We start from the raw sequence: 19246 nt of genomic DNA, 5'->3' as shown, positions 1-19246 counted from the left end.
TGCTTTTGTTAAGCATGAAAATAACTCCTCCAAATTTAAACATGACAGTCAATAATTCAGCATGATTTTGGAATAAAAAAACACAGATAAGAAGAAATAGCAAATAATCTAAGCTATCTATCTATGGAGTGTACACTGGAATACATGTTCATACATAAAAACACACACTCAGAACTGACACATGCTCTCTTATTGCTGAGTCACTACTGGGTGGCAGCCTTAGAACAAACTAGTCAGAGAGAAGATGCTCTGGGCACCTGCAAGGAAACTGTTCTGTAAATTATTTTCTTAGAGATGACAAAATGTATAAAGCAATGGGAATGATTTCTAAATATGGTTTATGAAAGTCAATTTCTTCTTATCATGATGGAATTTCCTATTCACAATGCAGTCCATGTTCATATAATTTTCAACCCTTGTTACTACTTAATTTTTTTATACTTCAAGTGTTGACCAGATGGGATAACATAAGACATAGCCTGTAAGCTCTAACTCCTTTTTCTTTTTTCCTTTTTTTTGGGGGGTGGGGGGTACCCGGGATTGAACTAAGGGGCACTTGACCACTGAGTCACATCCTCATTCCTTTTTATTTATTTGTTCATTTATTTTCAATTTTAAGACAGGTTCTCTCTAAGTTGCTTAGGGTCCCGCTAAGTTGCTGAGGCTGGCTTTGAACTTGCAATCCTCCTGTCTCAGTCTCTGGAGTTGCTAGGATTACAGGTGTAAGCCACCACACTGGCCTCTAATTGCTTTTTAAAAGATGCACAGAATGGACTACTAGCAAAATAAACTTGATTCATATATGAATAAGAGTAATATTTTCGAAGTATGGTGGTGAGCACCTAGCAGTTCAGAGGCTGAGGCAGGGGGATGGAAAGTTCAAGACCTGTCTTAGTAACTTTAACGAGGCTTTAAGCAACTTTGTGAGACCCTGGGTCAAAATTAAAAATAAAAAGGGCTAGGATGTGGCTCAGTAGTTAATTACCCCTAGGTTCAATCCCCAGTACAAAAAAAAAAAATGAGGGACTATTATAAAATAGACAAGTTTATGTAGGCCTGTAATTTAGAATGAAAATATACATATATTTAGAATATTTAAAAAGTACAGAAAGATATGAAAATGGAAAGTAAAATGGGCCTCCTTTCCCCTCATCCTGCTTCCTCCCATACAAATGCTTATGTTATTTATGTATGTGCTTATTTCCTTTTGGAATTTTTTAGTAAGATGACCAAATTATTCATATTTTCCTGCACCATATTTTTTCACTTAATATGACTTGCATAATAACCCACAATAACCCATGTAGAACAATTTCTTTTTAATGACTAAACAGTATTTTATGATACAGATGTAACATCATTTATCAATCACTTCCCTGCTGAGGGGCATTTATTTTGCTTTCAAATGTTTGCTATTAAATCTTTTTTAAAATATATTTACTTTATTTATTTTTATGTGGTGCTAAGGATCGAACCCAGTGCCTTACATGTGCGAGGCAAGTATTCTACTGCTGAGCTATAACCCCAGCCCCTGCTATTAAGTCTTAAAGCAACAAGTATCCATGACAATATTTGTAGACAAATTCAATACTTACTTAGGAAAGAATCGTAAGTGGAAATGCAGGGGTAGGGGTAGAAGATTTCTAAATGTTAACAGGCACTGACTTCCAAAATTTGCCAATTTACACTTCCACCAACACTGTATAAGAATGTGCACTGGGTGAACCATTAAATACAAGGGCAACTCTATCTTTTAACTATTTTATAATTCAACTTTTCTGTGTTCTTCATTATACTTTTGTCTTGCTGAACTGATGATTTCTATAAAAAGGACTATTGTGGAGTTTCCCATGACAAAGAGGGATTTGTCAATTAATCTTTGTCAGTCTGTTAGGTGTTTGCTTCTTACATTTCAAATCTTTCTGATTAGATGCCTTAATGTTTATTATTCAAATTTTCTTTGGGATTTAATGTTTTATCATATAGAAAATCTTTGTGCCAATGATCAATTTTACCTTAATTTTATGCTATTTTAGAGCTATTTTATGTGGTGATAATTTTATGCTATTTTATCTGATGATAATTTCCCCCATCTACATTTTTTTTTTTGGTACCAGATTGAACCCAGGGGTCCTTACCCACTGAATCACATTCCCAGCCCTTTTTATGTTTTGAGATAGGTTTCACTAAGTTGCTCAGGGCCTTGCTAAGTTGCTGAGGCTGGCTTTGAACTCATGATCCTCCTGCCTCAGTTTCTCAATCTGCCTCAGCCTCTCAATCCCAGCCCCCTTGCTGGGATTGCAAGTCACACTACAGTGCATGGCCCACATTTACATTTTTATGTTTATCTAGTTTATCTTTTTGTGTGCCTACGTTTTCAACCTTTCCAAGTCTGTCTGTTGTTTTTCTTTTTCCTTAAGTTGTACCTTTATGTCTTGGCATGTAGCTAGAGTGTTTTTTTTTCCTTCACCCAATCTGACAGTAAATATCTTTGGAGATGCACTTACTCCATTCAAATTATGTTTATTTATATATTTAGATTTATTTCTATCATCTTTTTCTATGTTTTATTCCCATTATAAATGCTTTCTTATTTTTCTGCCTTATTAATATGATGGAGTTTTTTTTGTCCCCAACTGCTCTATGACTGATTTCCCTTGCCAGTTAGTAGTTTAAAAGTTACACATATTATTAGGTCATACACATTAGCTAATACACACATACACACACACACACACAGAGTTGGCACTTGGTATCCATGGGGGATTGGCTCCAGAATCCCCTTTGGATTTCAAATCTGTGGATATGCAACTCCTTTATATAACATGGCTATGCCAGACGCAGTGGTTCGGGCTATAATCCCAGCTACTCAGGAAGCTGAGGATTGTAAATTTGAGGTCAGCCTGGACAGCTTAGCGAGACCCTGTCACAAAATTAAAAACAGAAAGGGTTGGGGGTGTAGAATCCCTGGGTTCTATCCTCAGTATCAGGAAAAATAAATAAAAGGTGAAGTACTTGCATATGACCTATGTAGACAGTCTCATACTTTAAATTATCTCTTCAGGATTTATAATACCCAACATAAATGCTATGTAAATACTTGTAACACTATATTGTTTAGGGAACAATGACAAGGAAAGAAAGTGTGTATGTTTTCAGTACTGAAGTGATATGTAAGGACATGGAGAGCATATTTTCCTGTCAACACCTAAGTTCATCAATATTGTCACCTCTTCTAAATAATACACAGCATTAATGCATCTTCATGGCCCTTCTCTCACAGCACCACCACACTCCTACTAAAGCCGGCCTTCCCCTTGGAAAGTTTCCACGTTCCTAACTTCTCATTTACTCTTCCGATTTACCTTTGCTCTTCTTGGACTCTTTAGCTTACTCCTCCAAATTGCTGATTGGATTATCAGTTTTGACAATTCAACCAGTCTCCTTTCCATCAGTGAGAAAATTAAAGTTTCAAAGTGCCTAGACTTCATGATTGAATGTTCTTTTGCAACTTTCTGAAAATAACTGTTAATCCGATGCTCTTCTATTTTCTCAGGGATTAGTTCCTCTGTTCTTTCAGTTTGGTAATTCTCAGGGTGCTGGTTTCTCCCACTGTTTGGTGACTTATACTGTCCACTTATATTTGTCCTGGAGAACATCTATTTTCCTCCTGTGGCATCTACTGAACCTGCCTTCAGTGACTCTGGCAGAGAGATAGCATGGGGTACTGGGAGGTCTGTGAGGAAACTTCTCTGGGTTAGCGGGACTCAGTAGCTCCTTGGGAACAGCCCTGGCTCTGGCCTGGTGCCCACACTCAATATTTAAGAAGGTGAGAAAGCAGCACTACTATGCTCTACTTGGCACAAACAGTGAGGATCAGGGGCTGAGCCAACCCAGCATATCACATGCAATTCATTTCCCAAGTGTCCCCATCTGCTGTCCGTTGATGCTTTTTCAAGCTATCCACCCCACCTTTGCAAGGGTCTCCTGAGCATGCTCTGGACAGTGATTCTGCAAGGTTTTCTCTCAGTCCACCTACCTCTATCTACTAGCTGCATTTCAGAATTCTCAAAAATGCAGGTCCACCCGGAGTAGTCGAACACACCCGAATCCCAGCAGCCTGGGGGGCTGAGACAGGATTGTGAGTTCAAAGCCAGCCTCAGCAAAAGTAAGGTGCTAAGCAACTCAGTGAGAGTCTGTCTCTAAATAGAATATAAAATAGGGCTGGGGATGTGGCTCAGTGGTCGAGTGCCCCTGAGTTCAATCCCCAGTAACCCCCATCCCCCCCCAAAAAAAATTCAGGCCCACAGAAGCATTCTTTACCTTCATTTAGACCATCATTAATTTTACTGAAGCTTTTTAATTAACTTTTTTTTATTTAATTGAATTTTCTCACTTTGATTCAGATTCCAAAGTATAAATTTAATGCTACCTTTTCATGATTCTCAATATAAAAAGAAGCACACCTTACAACCCTATTTTCCTTTCTGCAGAGTTAAAAGCTTCCACAAAAACAATAAAGAACTTTATTCAAAGGGAAACGCTTCAGGACGTTGGAATGGGCAAAGAATTTTTGGACGAGACTCCAAAAGTACAGGAAACAAAATGAAAAAATAAACAAATGGGATACATCAAACTAAAAACTTTCTGTACAGGAAAAGAAATGATCAAGGAGTAAAGAGACTACCCACAGATGGGAGAAAATATCTGTACAGCATACATCTGACAAGGAGTTAATATCTAGAATGTATAGAGAACTCCCAAAACTTCAAGAGCAAAAAAAAAAAAAAAAACAAACAAATAAATGGCCCAATTAAAAAGATGGGTGTGGTGTTGTACACCTGTAATGCCAACTACTGGGGAGGCTGAGGCAGGAGATTGCTTAAGCCAACAAGTTCAAGATCAGCTTGGGCAGTGCAATGAGACCCCTCCTCAAAAAACACAAACAAAATAGAATGGACAATAGACCTAAATAGAAAATTTTCTGGAAAAAAAAAAAACATACCAAATGGCCAACAGATACATGAAAAAAATGTTCAACATTTTGTTTGTCAGAGAAATGCAATCATGACCTCATCCCAGTAAGAAAGGCTGTGACCAAAATGACTGAAGATAACAAGCGCTGGCAATGATGTGGAGAACAGGGAACCCCTGCACGTTCTTGGTGGGAATGCAAATTAATACAGCCATTATGGAAAACACTATGGAGGTTCTTAAAAATTTTTTTAAATACAACTACCATATGATCCAGCAATCCCACTCCTGGGTATATATCCAAAAGAAACGAAATCAGTATGTTGAAGAGACAGCTGCCCTCCCATGCTCATGGCAGCACTATTCACAATAGTCAGGGAAGGGAAACTATCTAATGTTCACCAACCCATGGACAAAGGAAATGTGTAAGGCACATAATGGAATACCATTCAGCCATAAAAAAGAATAAAAGCTTGTTATCCGAAACAACATAGATACAAGCAGAGATCATTAAGTAAAGTAAGCCAGACACAGAAAGATAAGTTCCACATAATCTCACACTGCAATATAAAATGTTGATCTCATAGAAATTGAGAACAGAATGGTCGTTACCAGAGGATGAGGAGAGTTGGAACAAGGAGCAATGGGGAAAGGTTGATCAACAGGCACTAAGTTTCACAAGTCCTAATGTGCACAGCAGAGTGACTACACGTAACAACCATGTACTGAATATTTCAAAAAAAAGCTAGAAGAAAGGATTTTGAATGTTTTCACCATAAAGAAATAATAAATGTTTGAGGAGATCAACATCTTTAATTTGATTTGACATTATACAACATATACATGTAACAGAACATCATATGATACTTCATAAATATGTACAATTTTAAATTTTTATAGATAAATTAAACTTAAATTTTTGAATGAACTTATTCAAAAGAGGACATATTGGAAAGAATTATAAAACAATATACATGTCAATTTTTTTCTTTTATTTCTTCTCTCTCACTTTATTTTGATGGCACTGGTTAAATCATATGGTCATATTTTAGGAAGTGAATGTAAACATAATGTTCACTTTTTTGATGAAATCACCTGGCTAATATTTTTCATAAGATTTTCTCTCATCTGACTTTAATAGTCATCACTATTTTCCCTTTTCTTCAAACCCTATAAGCTTAAAACCTAGAGCTTACACCAAATTTTACAAATGGCAGGCAGCCAAGACATTTATCAGAATAAACTCAATATAATACTAAATCCAATGACAAGGCTAAAAAATCATAAATATAACTAGAAGAATGGACCAAACCCTTTCCCACCAGGATCATAATAAAAGTATTTAATGACCAGATGAGCAGAATGGATAAATACCAGGTGAAGATCCTCTGGACCCACCTGCCTGTGGTCCCCTAAAGAGGATGGAATTGGTTAAGGCTCCTCCACAGTAGTATCATTCATTTAGAAGCTTTAACCGAGTCTCTTTGAAGGTGAGAGGCCAATTGTTAAATTAAAAAGCATGGTTCAATAATGACCAGCTCCTTTTCCTTGGTGGGGAATAAAGAAAAGAATAAACATTGATCCAGATAACTGTGGAGAATGTTAACTCCAGTTTAAGAAATGGTCTTATAGGTATAGTAGAATTTAAGGTTTTGCTTCTCCTGTGTTGATTATTGTCTTTGAAAAGAGGGGTCCTGGGGAGATCAACATGTTTACTTCGACTTGACATTATACAACAGGTTTCTGTTGGACACTCACGGAATACAGGGGCATATCTACAACTCAGGCAAGAAGAACTGTACTTGGTTACAGAAAGCCACCAAGGACAGTTCCCCCCAGATGTACAGTAGGAGTTTTCTAATCCCAAGGGATCACCCTCCCCCACCCCTGATGGTATGAATCTGAACTGAATAACAGACTTTGGGGATAGTTCCCCAAATATTTCAGGGAATGACCTTTTTTTTGTTGTTTGTTTAAAGAGAGAGTGAGAGAAGAGAGAGAGAGAGAGAGAGAGAATTTTTAATATTTATTTTTTTTTTTAGTTCTCGGCGGACACAACATCCTTGTTGGTATGTGGTGCTGAGGATCGAACCCGGGCCGCACGCATGCCAGGCGAGCGCGCTACCGCTTGAGCCACATCCCCAGCCCAGGGAATGACCTTTAATGTCAGGGAAATACGTTTAGGAACTGAGTTATAAGCAACTTGTATTTTCTCTTGAATTAAGGGGAAATCAACACTTAGCTTACAGTGAAGTTTTCTAAATTCTTCATTTCATTTTATCATCCATAAAGGGATTTTGGTGAGAAAATCAATCTCTCTCTCTCTCTCTCTCTCTCTCTCTCTCTCTCTCTCCAATCTCTTCCTATGTTTCTCAGGGGACCATGTTTTACTGGTGGGCCAGGCCAATGTGCCCATAAGGTAAAAATCCAGGGTCCACCCTCTCATCTCACTTCCTGCTTCCACAGAATAAACATGTCCTGGTAAGGCTCACCCCAGGAGTCAGGTCTCCTTTTGTTCATTTCCCTTCTCTTTGCCTGACATTATTAGGCTAGGGTCCACCCTCTTAGCTTCTGAGAAAAGAGAGGACCATCCCTTCTTAGGCTTGAAGGCCAATCTGCTTCAGCATGGCTTCCTGGAAGGTCCTCATGTGGGTGATAACTGGCACCTGCCCAGATATTAACAACCCAGTAAATTGTTTACCACTTAGTTCTTGTTCCTTGTGTGTACATTCCCCATTTCGAGGACACAAGGGGAAAGGTAAACACCAATCCAACCCTATCAATCATGTCACACCTACACTTGCAAACGCCTGGCCTGTTGCTGGCTGCCATCCAGGTACAGACTGCTAAACCTTCAATACAGCATTGCAAAGTCCTTGAAACCCAACAGAAATCTAAAAAATTCACTCATCCAAAATACACAGCACACAACTCCTTACATTCTGCAACCATCCCTCCCAGACTCTCCCTCTGCTGGAATGCCCTCCTGCTCCCCATCCTTGCAAAGCTGATGCCCAAGGGGAGTATTAGGTGTCCTTGTATTTGTGTATTCCTTCTATTCCATTTCAAATTTCCAGTAGAAAATAATTCAATAACAACAAAGAATGGGGCAAAAATAAATCAGCAAGATGGTAAAAATGAAGCAGTTATGCAAGAACCAAACTATTCATAAAGTGGCAATGCTTCTATAAGATATGAAGTTTAAATTATCAGCAGTTGACAGACACCACCAACTCAAGACAATGCTAATGAGTGACAGCAAAGCATCCTTCCCCAAAGAGGGGAATCCCAAACAACAGTGTAGGAACAAGAGCATTGGCATACTGCTAGGAACAGAAGTGCAGCTGACTTTAAAAGGACACTGACTCCTTCTAAGGACACTTTCATAGAAGATAGCAAAATGCTAACTTCTGTTTTTAAGTATCAGACTTTAGAAACCTTAATGATTCACTTATTAGATTAACAGCAAATAGTCTTTAGTTGCACTTGTAAATAATAATATGTGTAATCATCTATAATTTGCTCATTATGAAACTACAAAAGGACTTGGGTATTAGAGCCCTTCACATCCCAGCAGGCAGACCTGTGTGACACATGAGTGTTCCATATAACACCCATGCAGAAACTAATACTACTGGGTCCTTACACCTATTTTCAGCTATTCTCTCCTCCTACACTATCATCTTCCTCCTCCATTGTCTTTTAATCCAATAACCAGCATAAAACCTGCTGACTCTGGGCAAGTCAATAACCTTATTTGTAGACTGGGAAAATACAGCACCTACCTCACAGGGATGCTATAAGTTAAATGACAGGATGCTTGCAAAGCACTTCTATAGGTTGCTAATAATAGCTTAATGAACGGTAGCTTTGAACACTTTCAAAATCTGATTACTGGATGGCTACTTGAATCAGTACATTGATGCTGCATGGCTTTCAGTAATCACTGACTCAAATAACCACAAAAAATCTTTTTATAAGATGAAAAAAATCAAATGACAACCCCTTCTTCTCTACCCCAGGTCAGTGTAAACACTCCTAAAAACACTTGGTGCAAAAATTAAAAGACAGTTGACAACCATACCATTATTATTAAATTTTGGATTATTATATGACTCTTACCAAACCTGCTGAAGAGCAGGGTGACTATCACCTTATTTAGAAAAAGAGACTTTGCAGATGTAATTAAGTTAAAGATCTTGAGATGAGATCATCCTAGATTATTCAGGTGGTCCTGAATCCAATGACAAATATCCTTATAAGAGACAGAAGAGAAGACAGATGCAGAAGAAAAAGACATGTAAAGATGGAGGCAGAGACTGGAGGAATGTGGCCACAAAGAGCTACCAGGAGCAGGAAGAGGCAAGGAAGGATCTCCCCTAGAGCCCTCAAGGGAGTGTGGCCCTACTGACACCTTGACTTTGGGCCTCTGGCCTCCAGAACTGTGAAATGAAAAATTTCTGTTGTTTAAGGCCACCAAATCTGTGGTCATCTGTTCCAGCAACCCTAGCAAATACAATATCCTACTGCTTTTCATAATTGGTAATCACAGGAAACCCCCAAAGGAAGACAGTAGGCTGCAGCAACTTCTACCCATCTGGTGTAGAGGTAGCAGGCCTTCCTCTGGGTTCCTAAACAGTGATGATTCAGAACCAAACACTTCATGCACTCCTACTTCTGTCTCTAGGAGACAAGGAAAAGAGAGGACAAGCAGAAGAGGGTTCTTATAGGCTCCACCAACGCGGATGGGTCTGTTTATTTCAGTTTCCACATAAATTGGTCTGTAAAATATGATACTTCTTAAGGGATTTCAGGAGTCCAGTAGAAAAACAGGGAACACTGCACAAAAGAAAGTTGATGGTCACCAATGCCCAAACTAGATGAAGTGTGGGAACAAAGCACTAGATCATCCCGTCCCATCTTTTATACTGGTATAAGCTTTGCAAGCCCACGTCTTTTAGTGCAGACTACAATAATTTGAAGAGAGAAACAGAGAGAGAATTCAAATTTTCATAAACATATCCATACAAATCTTCATATATATCACAATTTTCATAGTATGACCTCAAATTTTATAAATGGGCAGATGCTGGTGCATTCCAAGGTCTGACACAAGTTGCTGATGTCTGCTACAGGTCCCCACCACTCTGGAGTTGGAACCTACATCTTCTTATCTTCTAACCATGCAACAGTGCTTTATATCTCAAATTCTCCATGTGCAATTATGATGATATTGACAAAATTAAAATGCTATCTAGAAAAAAATTCCAGAGGAAATAAGAGATAAGTGGACCAATTTAAAAGAAAAGTACTATCCAATTATGTTGAGAAGTACTACCCATAACAGAGTTTTTGTAGAGTATGCTCTTCATTTTTTCCTCTGCAAAAACTAGATTAAGCTTTGCAAATTAGCATTCAGTGGAAACTCTGAAACACTCATCTAAGATTATGAAAAAGGTTACACAAAATCCACCAGATTTTTGCAGACCATCTCTTAATAGGATGGTTTTTATCCCTGGTCCAAATTTATTGTCTGCTTCCATGTGAATCATTACAGTACAAATATTACCTCAATTTTATTTCCTTAGAGCCTCTTCACAAATTCTGTGTTTGGGAAATGTATTTTCAGAAACAGTGCTCCAAATGATGAGAAAGAGTAAATTTAGTTTCTTAACTTTGTGATTTAATGTTGCTAATACTCATGGCTAGGAGCTTCTTAAATATTATTCTTGTATCTCTTTAAAGTGAGCATAAAGAAAACTGAATTCTTTAATGGTCATTCTCAGCCACATATTATTAAGAATTCATTTTTAAGTAAGAATTCACTTCTCCATTTACTCAACAAATATTTATTGAGATGCTATTTTGTGCCAAATATCAATTGTAGGGGATTTCGTCATGGACCAAATAGACAAAAGTCCTCCCTCATGTAAGTTACATTTTGATGGAGAGAAAGAAACAACATACAAGAAAAATAAGTAAAAAATAAATAGTGTGACCCACTTGAATCAAATGTATGAAAGATGATATGTCATGAGCTTTGTAATGTTTTGAACAACCAATAAAAAAAAACAAACAAAAAATAAATAGTGTGTTAGGTATCAGGAGAAATGCAGGGTATGGGTAAGACTGCTGGTGTTCACCATCAGTCTGAGAAATCATCTTTAAATATTACTTTGCGTTCCTTCACAGGAGTGACCTATACTTGTTTGTTTGTTCATTTGTTTATTGTGGTGCTGGGATTAAACCCAAGGCCTTGCACAAGCTAGGTGAGCACTCTACCACTGAGCTATATAACCAACCCTCATAGACATTTTATTCAATTTTTACTACTCTAGTCTTCTATGTGTTATTCCTTTCTATTCATCAAATTAAAATATCTTCTTTAGAATAAAAAAAATGGCGGTAGGGCAAGGAGGAAGATATTAATGTTTACTAAGCATCTATTATTCAGCCAGGCACAGGAGTAGACATGTTATATTCATTATCAGAATTGATCTGTGTATTATACCTGAGGAAGATAACAAGATTCTCATTTTACAGGGGAAGAAACAGATACTCTGGTAACTTGCTTAGTGTCACACAGCACGTGGCACAGATGAAATTTGAACTTTGGTGCTCACATTTGTTGCCTTCCCTCCAAAAGTGACTACTATTGGGCTTCCTCTTTTTTTTTTTTTTTTTTTAACCCATCTTTTTATCACTGATCAACCTTTAAAGATCTTGGATCATTAATTTCTGACACAGCAGAAATTAATTTTCCCAAATACCTAAAAAGCAGCCTCCCTTCCTTTCTCTACAACCTTAGGATCGAATTAACTACGTTCAATGGAATAAAACAAAACCTTTATGAATAGCACTGACCAGTAATTTTAATTAGTAACCATCAATAACTATCACAATTATTGGCCTCTTTTTTTTTTTTTTTTTTGTAATCACCTTCCCTTTACTTATTTCTTCTGTGATAAAACCTTAAATCTACATCTCAAGCCACTAGAATGCCTAGGTGGCCACTGGGGCTGCGATATGGCAATTTAAAAACTAACAAAATGCGATATGCAATCAGAGATAATCAACTATATAAACCAGGTCTGGTTAACTTCCAGATATTTTCATTAAGGGTGTTCTTTTTCCGTTACCTCAATAACAATTTCCAGGTGGAAGGAACCAGAAAACATGCAAATAAAATAATAGTCTCTGACAATGCAATTCTAATCTCACAATTTATTTCCCCTACCGTGGGAACAATTCATTTTTACTATGTACTCAAGAGCAGATGGATTTTGGGAAAAAGCAGAGAACGTATACACAAAGATAATAAATTGGTGTCTGTATGCCAAGAAAGCCTGGCTTGAAATTTGAAGTCACAACTCGTCGGTATGGAGCTAAAAGGACAGACAGGGAGGGAGGCCCGGTCCAGTGCCAGCAACCGGCAGGTCCCTGCAGCTAGCTCGCTGCAGCGCGCAGCTCTACGTGTCGCTGGGCACCGTGAGGGTCGTGGCGGCGCTCGGCCCTGGGAGATTGAAACCGCTGCTGCACCCCGCGCTCTCCGAGCATCGTCGGCCGGGTCACCGCGGCCTGGCCACTGGCCCGCCCCTGCCCCGGCCCGGCTCCAGCCCCACGCCCCGCGCCCCGCGCCCGGTCCCGCTGGGGCTCTGCGCCCGCGCGCGCCGCGCCCTCCCTCACCACAGCTTCCTCTTGAGCGGCAGGAGGCTGCCGCGGTTGGAGGGGGTGACACCGATGGCCATCTGCAGCACCGTCAGGTATTTCTGGTACTTCATCTTGTCCCCGCTCCGCTCGCGGGCAGGGCCCCGCCGCCGCCGCCGCCGCCGCAGACACAGCCCTTCCAAGCGCCGCATAGATCAGCTCTGGGCCATCCGCCGCCGCCACAGCTCCCGCCGCTCCCGCCGCCGCCGCCGCCGCAGTGTGCGCCCGGCTCCTGCTCCCGCCGCCGTGGCCCTGCGTGGCCGGGATCCCGATCCCACCGCCGTGCGTGGCCAGGGCTCCCGCCGCCGCCGTCGCCGTGCGTGCCCGGCCGCTCCCGCCGCCGCCGTGCGTGGCCCGCCGCTCCAGCCGCCGCCCGCACCGCCTCCTCCACTCGGGAAGCCGAGCTCCGGTGCGCACCCTGCGGGTTTCGCAGACAGCGGGGCGTGCATGGTGCGCGCTCCTGGAGCTGCGGGCGAGGCCTGATCTCCGCGTGCCTCAGTTTCTTCATCGGCCCCCAGTAACTCATTTCCAGTCGTTTATACCCAAAAAAAAATCTCAGAGTGAAAAAAATATTTTAATTTAGAATTACTACTAAATGGTTTGTTGTCATCATATGTTGTCTACCCTAAATTGACGATTTTGCATTTACATTTAATATATATTACATGCATATTACTTATATATTATACATCCAAAGATATGCAGTCCTCATTTGCATGGTAGTTCTGGATGGTGGAAATACTAAACCATTCCAGACTTCCTCAACAATCAATGGGAAAAAGTTAAAAGATTGTTACATGACCTTTTAAATTTCGCAAATACGTTAAAAAAAAAAAACTTGAATCTTTGTAAATGGGGTTAGAAATGTATACGGAAATTTAAAAAATGGAAAACTATTGAGTTAATACAATTTAATGAGTTAATGCAATTTAAAACAATACAAACATTGAGAATTAAAGTATTTTTTGTTGTTAAAGCATATCAAGAGTTGGGGCTGGGATTGTAGCTCAGTGGTAGAGCGCTTGCCTAGCACAGGCGGGACTCTGGTTGGATCCTCACCACCACATAAAAATAAATAAATAAATAAAGGTATTGTGTTGTGTTCATCTATACCTAAAAAATAAAAATAAAAAAATATCAAGAGTTAAGTTAAACAGTGCTTGTCTTCCAGTGTAACTCATATACCCAAAATTTCTGTGCCTTGGCAAAGCATCATATTTGGATTACTCTCAGCACGTTATTCTTTGTGCTACTAATGTCATGCAATATCTCAAAGAGTTCCTTTAATGTTATTTGTTTTGCTTTGTTTTTGTTGATGTCCTCAGGGACATCCTCATCCTTTTTGTCCTCTTCATTTCAGTTTCTTATTTAGTATATTCTGCCGGCTTCATATCTAAAGTCTCCAGAAAGTCACAATCTCTGAGTTGTCCATTTCTTTTATATTTCCTTTATATTCCATTCAAATTTCACTTCAATTCTATCCTTAACCTTTTTGTTTGTTTGTTTTTGTTTTTGTTTTTGCTGCACTTTCATCTTTGTTGACAGATTCTCCCTTTCAATTACTAATTTTTATACAATGCTGTGCTGGTTACCACAGGGAGAAAAGGAAGCAACACAACTGTACACTTCGCTGTCAGTGCCTAAACTGAATAAACCAAAGGCTTGCAACAATACAAGAAGTTTTTATTCAAGAAAAAGTACTGCATCTTGTTGAAAACTGTAGGCTCACTGTGGCCTTAAAACTATGGCAGTTTTCTTTGAAAACCAGCAGACTAGCAGCTACTGGAGAAAAAAGAATGGATGTAGGTCCCCTCAAAAGCCCCATCCTCAGAAAACAGTCATCATTTGACCTAACAGCACCTTGAAAAGTTCCATTCTCAGTGCTTGCCTTTATTTGACCTGGCTCAGATCTTGCTGTGAAGTAGCCCTACCGCCAGGGCATTTGTTGAAAACAATCCATTGCAATTGCTTAGCATGACAGCTTCCTGAAGTGGTGAAATCAGTGGGGACTATCAAGTAGCTAACCAAACTGGGCACAGTGGGGCTTGCCTGTAATTCCAACAGTTCAGGAGCCTGAGGAAGGAGGATTGTGAGTTCAAAGCCAGCCTCAGCAAAAGCAAGGCACTAAGCAAGTCAGTGAGACCCTGTCTCTAAATAATATATAAAATAGGATTGGGGATGTGGCTCAGTGGTCAAGCATCTCTGAGTTTAATCTTGGTTAAACCCCTTCTCCCCCTAAAAAAAGAAGCTCACCAAGTAAGTAAATAAATAGGATAATGGGAAATGTAAGTACATAAGTTTTCTCAAAAATTTCTGACCTATTCCTAGGACTCCAGAATGCTATGCATACATGCAGGACTGTACATATTCAGGAAATATCTGAAAAGGCCTAATCTCCCACTTCCAGTTGACCTTGAGGTTCAATTCAAGCAGAAAGTACAGGTTAAACAAGAGTAGCAAACCACCAACTGGGATATTCGGGATATTGAAGGCTAATACACACAGCCTCTCAGCAAAGGCTTGGAGACTAATGGTTCAAAGCATTTAAGAAAATCTCTAATTATTAGCTGAACACAAATTATGCAAGAAGAAACTTTACTGATTACCCACAACTAAGAATACAGACTTTACAGAAGTGGTCCTATAAAGGAACTAAATGAACAACAAATCATGGTGGAGAGGGGAATATGATTTCTAGAGTTGCCATATTATGTTATTCAAAGTGTCAAGACTTGGGGCTGTGGATGTGGCTCAAGCGGTGGCGCGCTCGCCTGCCATGCGTGCGGCCCGGGTTCGATCCTCAGCACCACATACCAACAAAGATGTTGTGTCCGCCGAGAACTAAAAAATAAATATTAAAAAAAAAAAAGAAAACAAAGTGTCAAGACTTAAACAAAAAGTCACACAAAATGCAAAGAAACAGAAAAATATGATTTATAAATAAGGGAAAAAGTAGTTTACATACACTGTCCCTACAAAAGTGTGAACATTGGACTTAACTGAACAAAGACTTGATTTAAATCAAGTATTATAAATATGTTCATAGAGGATGAAAAAAAAGCATATCCAAAGAACTAAAGGAAAGTTAAAAATAATGACTCACCAATAGATAAGATCAACAAACAGAAGCTTTTTTAAAAAATTATTTATTTATTCTAATTAGTTATACATGACAGCAGAATGCATTTCAACTCATAGTACACATATAGAACTCAATTTTTCATGTCTCTGGTTGTACACAAAGTAAAGTCACATCATTAGTGTCTTCATGAGTGTACTTAGGATAATGATGTCCATTTTATTCCACCATCTTTCTTACACCCATGGCCCTTCCCTCTCCCTCCCTCCCCTTTGCGTTATCTAAAGTTCTTCCCATGCTCTCCCTACCCATTATGGACCAGTATCCACATATCAGAGAAAACATTCGGCATTTGGTTTTCTTGGGATTGGCTTTCTTGACCTAGGATAATATTCACCAACTCCATCTATTTACCTGAAAATACCATGATTTTATTCTCTCTTAATGCTGAATAATATTCCATTGTGTATATATACCACATTTTCTTTATTCATTCATCTACTAAAGGACATCTAGGTTGGTTCCACAACAGCTTTTGTGAATTGTGTTACTATAAACATTGATGTGGCTGTGTCACTGTATTATGCTGTTTTTAAGTCCTTTGGGTGTAAACCAAGGAGTGGGATAAATGATGGGTCCTTTCCAAGTTTTCCAAAGAATCTCCATACTGCTTTCCATATTGGTTGCACCAATTTGCAGTCCCACCAGCAATGTATGAGTTTGCCTTTTCCCCCCTCATCCTTGCCAACACTTATTGTTGTTTGTATTCTTAATAGCTGCCATTCTGACTGGAGTGAGATGAAATCTTAGAGTAGTTTTGATTTGCATTTTTCTGATTGCTAGAGATGTTGAATATTTTTTCATATATTTGATGATTGATTGTATATCATCTTCTGAGAAGTGTCTGTGCATTTCCTTGGCCCATTTATTGATTGGGTTATTCGGTTTTTGGTGTTAAGATTTTTGAGTTTTTTTAAAAATATTTATTTTTAGTTGTAGTTGGACACAATACCTTTATTTTATTTATTTATTTTTGTGGTGCTGAGGATTGACCCCAGGACCTTGCACATGTTAGGCAAGCTTCTACTGCTGAATCACAGCCCCAGCCCCAGGAATTTTGAGTGCTTTAAATATCCTAGAGATTAGTGTTCTATGTGTGATAAAAAATTTGCTCCCATTCTGTAGGCTCTCTCTTCACCTCACTGATTGTTTCTCTCACTGAGAAGAAACTTTTTAGTTTGAATCCATCCCATTTATTGATTCTTGATTTTATTTCCTGTGCTATATAAGGAAATTGGGGCCTAATCCAACATGATGAAAATTTGGACCTATTTTTTCTTCTATTAGGTGCAGTCTCTGGTTTAATTCCTAGGTCCTTGATCCACTTTGAGTTGAGTTTTGTGCATGGTGAGAGATAGGGGCTTAACTTCATTTTGCTGCATATGGCTTTCCAGTTTTCCAAGGACCATTTGTTGAAGAGGCTATCTTATCTCCAATGTATGTTTTTGGTGCCTTTGTTTAGTATGAGATAACTTTATTTATGTTGGTTTGTCTCTGCATCCTCTATTCTGTACCACTGGTCTACATGTCTATTTTAGTGCCAATACCATGCTGTTTTTGTTACTATTGTTCTGTAGTATAGTTTAAGGTCTGATATAGTGATGCCACCTGCTTCACTCTTCTTGCTAAGGATTGCTTGAGCTATTCTGGATCTTTTATTTTTCCAGATGAATTTCATAACTGCTTTTTCTATTTCTATGAGGAATGTCATTGGTATTTTGATTGGAATTGTGTTAAATCTGTATAATGCTTTTGGTAATATGATCATTTTGACAGCATTAATTCTGCCTATCCAAGAACAAGGGAGATCTTTCCATCTTCTAAGGTCTCCTCTACTTTCTTTCATTAGCATTCTGTATTTTTCATTGTAGAGGTCTTTCACTTCTTTTGTTAAGTTGATTACCAAGTAGTTTATTTTTTCTTTGAGGCTATTGTAAATGGGGTACTCTTCCTAATTTCTCTTTCAGAGGATTTGTCACTGATGAACAGAAATGTCTTTGATTTATGGGTGTTGATTTTATATCCTGCTACTTTGAAGAATTTATTTATTAGTTCTAGAAGTTTTCTGGTGGAATTTTTTGGATTTTCTAGGTATAGAATAATTTTGTAGGAAAATAGTGATAGTTTGAGTTCTTCTTTTCCTATCTGTATCCCTTTAATTTCTTTCATCTGTCTAATTGCTCTGGCTAGAGATTCAAGAGCTACGTTAAATAGAAGTGGTGAAAGAAAGCATCCCTGTCTTGTTACAGTTTTTATTTTTTATTTTTTTAAAGGGAAAGAGAGAGAGAGAGAGAATTTTAATATTTATTTTTTAGTTTTCGGCGGACACAACATCTTTGTATGTGGTGCTGAGGATCGAACCCGGGCCGCATGCATGCCAGGTGAGCGTGCTACCACTTGAGCCACGTCCCCAGCCCTTGTTACAGTTTTTAGAGGGAATGCTTTCAATTTTTATCCATTTAGAATGATTTTGGCCTGGAGCTTAGCATAGATAGCTTTTACAATGTTGAGATATCCCTAGTTTTTCTAGTGCTTTGTACATGAAGGGGTGCTGTATTTTGTCAAATGCTTTTTCTGCATCTATTGAGATGATCGTATGATTCTTAATTAAGTCTATTGATGTGACAAATTACATTTTTTGATTTCTGTATATTGAACCAACCTTGCATCCCTGGGCTGAACCCCATTTGGTTGTGGTGCACGATCTTTTTGATATTTTTTTTATTTGATTTGCCAGAATTTTATTTATGCCTCATCGAATGAGTTAGGAAGGATTCCCTGTTTTGCTATTTCATGAAATAATTTGAGGAGTATTGGTATTAGTTCTTCTTTGAAGGTCTTGTAGAACTCATCTGTGTCCATCTGTTCCTGGGCTTATCTTGTTTTGTAGGCTTCTAATGGTATCTTCTATTTCATTGCTTGAAATTGATCTGTTTAACTTGTGTATATTATCCTGATTCTGTTTGGGCAAATCATATGACTTTAGAAGTTTGTCAATGGCTTTGATATTTTCTATTTTATTGGAGTACAAATTTTCAAAATAATTTTTAGTTATCTTCTGTGTCAGTTATGATATTTCCTTTTTCATCACAAATGTTAGTAATTTAAGTTTTCTCTCTCCTCTTTGTTAGCAGGGCTAAGGGCTTATCAATTTTATTTATTTTTCAATGTACCAACTTTTTGCTTTGTCAATGTTTTCAATTGTTTCTTTTGTTTCAATTTCATTGATTTCAGCTCTGATTTTAATTATTTCCTATTTTCTACTGCTTTTGATGTTGATTATTCTTCTTTTTCTAGGGCTTTGAGATGTAATTTCTATTTCGGTGCCAATACCATGCTGTTTTTATTACTAGGTCACTTATTTGTTGACTTTTTCTTTTTTTCAGGAATAAACTCCATGCAATGAACTTTCCTCTTAGTACTGCC

The 19246-nt window shown here is 38.5% G+C and overlaps 1 protein-coding gene across 2 annotated transcripts in view; it reads right to left on the bottom strand.

Moving 5' to 3' along the window:
• Tjp1 (tight junction protein 1) overlaps window positions 1-12833 on the bottom strand; it is a 230210-nt gene extending 217377 nt beyond the window's left edge. For both annotated transcript variants that reach the window (XM_077800270.1, XM_077800271.1), the window contains exon 1: window positions 12661-12833. In XM_077800270.1, the coding sequence (XP_077656396.1) occupies window positions 12661-12833 (173 nt within the window). The remainder of the gene's footprint in view (window positions 1-12660) is intronic.
• Window positions 12834-19246: the final 6413 nt, after the last annotated feature.

Source organism: Urocitellus parryii, chromosome 6 (genome assembly GCF_045843805.1).
Source record: "Urocitellus parryii isolate mUroPar1 chromosome 6, mUroPar1.hap1, whole genome shotgun sequence".
NCBI lineage: Eukaryota > Metazoa > Chordata > Mammalia > Rodentia > Sciuridae > Urocitellus > Urocitellus parryii.
The sequence above is the reverse complement of the archived record's forward strand: the minus strand, read 5'-3'. Positions and strand labels throughout refer to the sequence as shown.